The sequence below is a fragment of the Scardinius erythrophthalmus genome, assembly GCF_964197995.2.
Source record: "Scardinius erythrophthalmus genome assembly, chromosome: 22".
NCBI classification, from domain to species: Eukaryota; Metazoa; Chordata; class Actinopteri; order Cypriniformes; family Leuciscidae; genus Scardinius; species Scardinius erythrophthalmus.
Window position 1 is genome coordinate 28,234,767 of NC_138242.1, and position 8,832 is coordinate 28,243,598.

Below are 8,832 nucleotides of genomic sequence, written 5' to 3' on the forward strand. Positions count from 1 at the left end.
ATCTGTCTCAACAGCGCCTGTTAGCTTAGCTTCCAAACAAGATGGTGGATATTGCTTTTAGTTTCTGCAAGTGAAGTCCCACCCACTGATCTGTAATAGGTCTTTAGGGTGAGTGAGTCCCACCCCCTGGAATAATGAGGACGAGTGTTTGTAGTCTCAACCCCTATTCAGAGATATTTGACTTCCTGCTTACAATGACGCAAAATGACGATTTTTACATCATTGTAAGCAGGAACTGCAAAACTGAAATCCTTATTTCTCCCATCACAGGGAAATATTAGGGAATAATGCATGACCATTCAAAAATATGACTGTGGGTGAAACAAATGGGTGAAGTGACCCTTTAAACTTAAAATGAATCAACACTGAACAGACTTGAGCTAAATAATGACACTATTGTCTTTGTTAAGCTGCTTTACAGCAGAATTAGAATTTTTTTCATATATGAAGTTTGCATCATTCATTGTTACTGGCAGCTATGAAACAATATTGTATAAAGACCTAGGCCTGTATAAAGGTAGCTTGACAAATATTTGTTAAAAAACAAATTCAGCTTTGTAAAAAATCCATTTCAGTCTCTCACCATTTCATGTTAATATATCATCAGCTTGCACACAACCCATGCTCACATAGCGAAAAGGCAAACTCTACCACTCCTGTCAACCTACTCGCCCCCTCGAAAGGGTGTCCGCTCATCCAGAAATTTCTCCATCTCCATCCCTCAATGGTAAAATGCACTGAGAGTTACAGAAAATCTCACCAGCTCACTGACTCACCATGTTACAACCACTCACAATCACCTCATCTTATGTGAAACCACTATTTATAACACAATAAATCAATCATCTCAACAATGAACTTCACATTTATGGTGTTTCTGCAGGGAATCGTGATGCATTTACCAGAGAAATACTATTATGTACCATGTAGCTGCCTCAGAAATACAGATATGGATCATTCTAGCTCGGTGTGTGCTGCGAAACCTATAGAAACTCCATGATAACAAAATAAGACTGCTTGAGAGGGTTTGTAATACCCTGCAATTCTAGAAGAGATGTGTCTCTATAGCAGCAAGGGGCTCGATTTGCATTTAAATAACCTGTGACTAAAGCTCATCTAACCTGAACTCTCACCCTGACCGTTAATATGAGAGTGGAGAGGTCGGGTCTGTATAAAAATTGGAAGTCAGAGTCAATGTATCTGACATAATGAGGTTTACAAAGCTAAAAGCTTACTTTATATACAAGATGAGCGACTGATGCTGACAAATGTTTCGCAGAAGAGCACGTCTGACTGGTGTGTCAATATTAATACAAAACGCCACAAATCTTTGATGATCTCTGCTCCTCAAACAATCGACTATTTATTTACATACTGTGCCAACATAACTCTTAAAAGACTATTTACATTAAACCAATTCTAAATGCTGGTGTTTTTTCTCATTTTAACTACCAATGTACAATTAAACAACAAAAAGCATTGGACTTTAAGATATTTTATTCCATATTTAGTGATGAGAATTCATCTTGGTGGTCCACGGCAATCAAATGCCCCCTTAATTAAACATAATGCAGATAATGATTTGTGATGCCTGTCATACGTTTCCCAGTTTGCATGCACTATCAGCTTTTGTATTTAAAACCTATTTATATGGTAGCCAATCAATCAGATCTGTTGTAAGCATTGTCAGATTCAATGTCTTTGACATAATCAATCGATAAACTCACTTTAACCAAATGAACGACTGATGCACAAACAGTGGATGAGAGGAACCTCGGAAAGCGTTTTTCCTGAAGAGCTTCTGATAATGAAACAATCAAATCTGCATTAAGATCTCCTGTGAAAATCACATCTGACTGGCATGTCAATATTAATGCAGAGAGTCACAAATCTTTGCTTCACAATTTAATTTACATCCACAACACACTGATGCGTTCTGGAAGCTCGTGATTATGCAAGATCTCGGCTCTTCATTCCCACACAATCCCACTAGTGTAAACATCAGCTTTATTATTTATGCATCACCCAAGACTATTTTATTATGTCACAACATATTATGTCACAACTCTACGAATGCCACATTAAAATATTGTATTGCATATTAAGTGGTCTATGGCTATCAGTAGCCCCTAATTAGGATGATTAGGGGTGTACACTCATTTATGTCCCCTAGTTTTCACGCACCATCTGCTTTTGCCTTAACACTGACAGACAATACAATGCTTCATTGTGGCATCAATTAATATGGCCTTGCTCTTACCTTCAATAGAGATCACATGCTCGCGGATCTGGTTCTGGAGGGCCAGGTCATCGATGCGCTCGATCAGGTCGTATATTGCATAAATGTTCGGGTGGACGGACTCGAACCGATGGATCTCGCCTCTGATGGCTGCTGAGTTGGACAAAACGAACTGGGAGCCCGACGGGCCGGACTGCGCTGCAGGGCCCGATACGGTTCCCGAGCCAAACTGACCCGCCCCGGAGCTCCCGGACGATCCGGATCCGAACTGAGGAGGAATCGACTGAGGAACGGGCACCGGTGTGGGTACCGTTCCCGGGGTGGGCATAGCGGGCTGGGACTGCTGAGAGATCCCGGACACTGACACCGAAACCGGGACGCTCGATTGGTAATTCATCGTTGTGGATTTAGTAACCGCTCACGGTAATAATAGAAAAGCCGCGTTTGGAATGATTTGGAGAGCGCGCGACAAATCCGCACTGCACACTCTGATCTGATCAACAATGATAACAACTAACTGTTATATGTGACGCATCAATGGGTTTCCAACAAATCCGCGCGCTTTGCTCATAATACCAAAACTTCAATCAGCATCATTGTTCCCAGCGACGATCTCGCTCTTTTGCGCGTGCCCTGTCCTTTTTTGACAATGAAAGTCTTTACGATGGACACACCTTTGTTTTGGGCGATCTTCTGGACCGAATCTCTCTCTGTTTTGCTTCCCAGCCTGAAGCGAACACAATGAGGCCGGTTATCGCAATGCGCCCGAGTCCATTGACTGACTGAATGCGACGGTTCTACACTAAAGTCATAAACACGTTTGAATCCCCTTTTGGTCCAAGAAGTCCCTCCCCGGCCCCCACCTCCATCCACTAGATGTGGAAAGTTCGATTCTTTTGGCGAATCGGTTCGGTGCGAACCAGTCAAAGAGTCGAGTGACCGTTACTTATGAATTGTTGCACAAACGTAGTTCCCATATCCCACCTACGCGGTATTTTACATTAATTTGTACAGGAAAATCGTTTATACACGTCAAGATGCAGTCACATTAGCGATATTTCAGGAAAATTTCGATGTATGAAGCACTGCTCACACAGAAATCACTTCAAACCAAGCTTTCTGTTAACGTTAGTTAGTGCCAGAGGGTAATTGAAATGATTGATTCGTAGAGCAAAGGTGTGACTGACTGCACCAACGGTGGTTTAAAAATAGATTTCCATTTAAATGTATTTTAATTTTAATTTTACAAATGAAAACAAGCATGTTGGGATAGACAAACAGTCCATTTAATTGGTTTGTTGCCGTTTCTATCTCAGTCACAGCGTTTTCATTCTCAGAGCTTTCATTTCAAATGTTGTTTGTTTATTAACAATTGTTATTATTAGACTCACTTTAATTGTTAAATATATTATAACATATTACATAGTATAACTTGAACAAAGTCCCATATACGTACAGTGATTTCCAGACGCTTCGCGAGTCGAATCATTTAAAAGATCCGGTTCAGAAGAACGATTCGGACATCACTACCATCCACTGCGACGTCACACATCACGTAACTGCTTGAAATGGGGGAGTGATGATATTCGATTGGATGTTTGGGTGGTGTTGGTATAATATAAGCGACGATGCTTCAGTAGCCTATTATGTAACCAGATATTTTGCTTGACAGTTTAATGCTTATAATTGTTCAGTCATTCACAGACACACACAACAAGTAGGCTAGATTCAGTGAGTTTCTGATCGAGGGTTACAGCCTTAGCAATATACAAAGACCATAATTTACAGTAGGCATTACATGACATCTCAGGCTTGACACATTTATTGTTGGGTTTATCATAAATACATACTTGATCTGTCCACTCTAAATGCAATATCAAGGCATTCTCTATAGCATTTATTATGTCAAGATTCACCCTTACATTAAATTACTGTGATGGTACCATGGTATCAGATAATTACCATGACACTGAATGATTATATTCATTTACCATGCTACATAATCCAGATAACATTGGTGTGGTATATGTCCACAAAGCATGCATGTTTTTTTGTTAGGAAAATCCCAAGAATATATTTTTTTTTTAAACTGCATTTGTGATGTTTTGATATTAAAGCTTTCCATCGATGAGATGTTGCCGTTTAACCACCTAATGCTGTCAGTATTGATTATTTCATCTCTGGCTTTGGGGAGATCTCTTCTCACACTGTTTTGTTGAATGGTCCCATTGAGTCACTTGTTATGTATAATTTTGTAATGTGATTAGAATCGACACAATCTCTGCATCCAAGGTTTGTGCTGTGATCCCCTTCATGTTTCTTCCGCTTTTTATAACCACTAAAGACTTGCTATAGACAGTTGAAATATGTAAATAATGATATCTTTGTAAAATTGATGACTATAAACATTTACCTATAAAGTGATACCTAAAACCAAAAGAAAATTAAATAGAACATCACAATAGAATTTTTATTACACGGTAATCTGAGTAACACATATATAATTTCCTGTTTAATCTGCGATATTCACAAACATCTATGTGTATATGCATAAGTTTGCTAGTGTGTGTTTGATAGAGATTTTTAAACTTGAGATTTGCTGTGGGCTTTTTTCATATTCCATTTTATCATGTACCCTTACTTTGATCTTGAGAGAAATCTTGCGGCATTAGATTATTTCCCACTTGAAACTATAGTGAGAATAAAAATTCACTCAACTTTATTAATTAAGATAATGGTGATGCAGTTGAATCTAAGAGGAGACCCACTTTCCTTTAGATAAAAACTGCTTTTGGCTTTCAGCGTTTTAACGTCCCCAACAAAGTGCTGATATTGCACTGATCATGCAAGGCGTTACGCAACACTTATGAGATTCAAGCAATAAAACACTCAGCATTTTTTAGCCTTATTTGACCTCAAATCAAGTTCTGAAGAAGAATTTTGAGCGTTTCGACATAATCTTTGAGCTTCATACAGCTCCATAATGTAGATATTGAAATGAAGTAATTCATCAAAAGACCTAAACTCCCTTCTGACTGTCATTAAAGGGTCACCCAGGAAATAAGTTATAGCCGGTAGCCCTTATTAATAGTTATTGGGTTCCAGAGGGAAAGATTATGGTAATTTTCAACTGATTCTGTATTCAAATGTACCAGTTATGAAATATATTTGAGATTAATCTCTTTAGATACAACTGAGGATGGGGATTTGAGATTTGTAGAGCTAGAAATGGTACTGTCCATGATTAGAGACATCTGTCAAGAGATTGATTGGCAAGATTCACTGAGAGCAACTTCACTCAGTCTCAGTTCAGTGATTCAAAGTAGTGTGTCTCCATCTGTTGGTCACATGTGGAACTGTAAGACATGTTCTGCCTACCTACAGCACACAAAGTCTGTTGTAAGAAAATATGACCAAAGACGTAGACACGACCCAGACAGTTTTTGATGCTCTCTACTCCTCATAAGTTAAAAATCATACACATTACACATTAATCTTGCAATAAATGAATTACCACTATTCTGCTAAAAGGCTGAAAAAGCATCTTGTCAGAATTTGACTTGTATTACTTTCGTTTTCAGTTTTTTTGTTCACAACACCTAGTTTGAGAAAAGAGCTTTACTGTGTTTGTTGACATTACTTACGAAAAATGGCTTCTATCTTTTGTTTTTCAAGGAGTATATGTGTGTTTGGTATATTATTTATCAGGCTTGTATTATTTGTCTGTCAAACCCAGCATCTTAATTCAACAGTATTGCTTTTGAAATGAGTTCAGCACTGTGTGTCAGTTTATTAGGGTTCACTATATCTATTTTGCAATGAGATATCAACCTCCTAATTGCATTTAGATGGTCTTGATAATGCAATAGAGAAGTTCTGTGCAAATAGTAAATCTCCAAATTCTCATATTTGCACACTGCACAATAACCTAAAGGAATTGATTGCTTACTTTTATCATGCATTATTTATTTTCAAAGATCTTATACGTGTAAGATATGTCATCTATCTATCTATCTATCTATCTATCTATCTATCTATCTATCTATCTATCTATCTATCTATCTATCTGTCTGTCTGTCTGTCTGTCTGTCTGTCTGTCTGTCTGTCTGTCTGTCTGTCTGTCTGTCTGTCTGTCTGTCTGTCTGTCTGTCTGTCTGTCTGTCTGTCTATCTATCTATCTATCTATCTGTCTGTCTGTCTGTCTGTCTGTCTGTCTGTCTGTCTGTCTGTCTGTCTGTCTGTCTGTCTGTCTGTCTGTCTGTCTGTCTGTCTGTCTGTCTGTTTTCCTGTCTGTCCATCCATCCGTCTATCTATCCATCCATCAATCCGTCCATTCGTCCATCTATCTATCTATCTATCTATCTATCTATCTATCTATCTATCTATCTATCTATCTATCTATCTATCTATCTATCTATCTATCTATCTATCTATCTATCTATCTATCTATCTATCTATCTATCTATCTATCTATCTGCCTGTCTGTCTGTCCGCCCGTCCATCAATCAATACTCTCACTCTCAAAATGGCTTCTGTCCTGTTTTAACCAAGAAGCCCCCTAAAGCACACGGCAGACAGATTTTCCATGAATATAATATAATATAATCCCATGGGTTTCAGCTTTCATGGAGCAAAAGACCCAAAGGCCCAAATGCTTATTAAATATATCTAGATTTATAATAACATTATATACTAGCGAATAATAAAGACTACTGTCAAATGACAAAAACTACTCTTCAAATTTTAGGATTTTAATTTGTCAGTTTTGAGAAGTAAACAATATAATGAATAGTGTTGGGTAAGTTACTCTAAGAAAGTAATTAAGTACATCTTTAACAGTGCAATTAGATTACTTTCTAAATCCAATATACCAACCTCGACCAGTTGAACAATACAAGGATAGACAAGAACCTACACTTTTAGTTCTTTTAAATAAATAATATAAAATTGCATAAATTATTATTGAACTGACCAAAGTATTTAAAGGAAGAAGGTTACAGTAAAACATTTATATTTTTTATTAGACTTTACAGTTTTTCTCAGTCGCTTTGGTGCATTTCTCATAACACTATTTACATTTGCACAACAGTTAATGCAGTTCTCAAAACAATTAGTTCAAACTGCAAAACCTAGTTGATAACCTGCGAAAGCGTGTCACTTGCTCAAAATGGAAAGCCCATTCCTCAAAATCAAGTATTTATGTCAATGAAAGTGTCAGTGTCATCAAAATAAAAAGTCCTGACACCATCGTTTATGAACAAGATAGTCAAATGGCTTAGTCATGTTTTCATTATGACAGTTTACTCTGTAAATGTTTTCCAATGATAAAAGTCAGATCTTGGTGACACTACCTGAAAATGCTCAATACAGCACTAAATACTATTTGCACAGCCATTTGAAAAAATACAGTAAAGTTACACATTGCTGTATTTAGTGAGGTAACTGAGTACAAGACACTGAATATGTATGTTTCACATTTTTACTGCATATGCTCTTTGCAGTTCTAATTTGTTCACAGCATTGTGCAAAAAAAAAAAAAAAAATACACCATTATTTACAACAAACATAAACTCCCTTTGGGTAGAGCTGTGCACAACTGTACACAATATTGCAGTAGGCCTATATACTGTATTGGAACTGAACATACAACATACATAGGACTGTAATCATTCATGCACACCCAGACGTTCCTCTCTGTCTGGTCACATAATTTCATCTACATCCCAGCGAATATCATCTCTTGCTCAATTGCAAATTGTTCAATTTAGGAGACTTTTTCAGGATTTTTATTTTTTTTTTAAATGACAGATTTTGACAACTAGTTCAACATTTTTGTATGTAATGACTCAAGCAATGAAATGAGGACTATTAGTTTTATATGGAATGACTATTCAGCATTCACAAGTAGTTAATTTTGACTGACATGACATAAGCAAATGATAATGTTATAAAACAGCAGAGAGTTGTATGAAAGCAATTGATGCATGTCCAAAAGCATTTGCAATTTGTTGGAAGGAATGAGAAACTGCTACTATGATGTGCACAAATGACTAAATGTTGTGGAGGTTGAACTAACTGTTGTGCAAATGTAAATAGTGATGTGAGAAATGCACCAAAGCGACTGAGAAAAACTGTAATATAGAAGTATTCTATACTCTATACAGTATTTAACCCTTTCACACATAGTGGTCACTACAGTGGACAGCTATTAAAAAAGCATTTTCTTGAATTTGCACGTTTTTGATATTGTTTTTATTTTATTTTTTTACAAATTTTTCAAAGAGATCTTCAGATGTCCACTTGAGTGGACAGCATGCGGTTGGTTTAAACTGAAGATATACTGTATTAAATATAAGACAATAATCAAACACATAAAGTATGTGAATTTAACAAACTAATCAATGCGATTATATCAAATAATGTGAAAACTATAAAATATATACAAAGAATATAACTGCAAAATATTGCAATGGCTTCATACAACTTCATACAAGTTGCACTTCGCGTATCTTTGATATCAGAACATGAGGACGTGATTCCATCAGAGATTACAATATTGTTTTTGAAATTTAAAACTTAAAAACTTAATATGC

At 36.7% G+C, this 8,832-nt stretch overlaps 1 protein-coding gene across 1 annotated transcript in view; it reads right to left on the minus strand.

Annotated features, from left to right (window-relative positions):
• agap3 (ArfGAP with GTPase domain, ankyrin repeat and PH domain 3) overlaps positions 1 to 3,091 on the minus strand; it is a gene marked incomplete at its 5' end in the record, with an annotated part of 175,325 nt that extends 172,234 nt beyond the window's left edge. The window contains one exon of the mRNA XM_081353120.1: positions 2,261 to 3,091. Coding sequence (XP_081209246.1) covers positions 2,261 to 2,636 — 376 coding nt within the window. The remainder of the gene's footprint in view (positions 1 to 2,260) is intronic.
• Between the last annotated feature and the right edge of the window lie 5,741 nt (positions 3,092 to 8,832).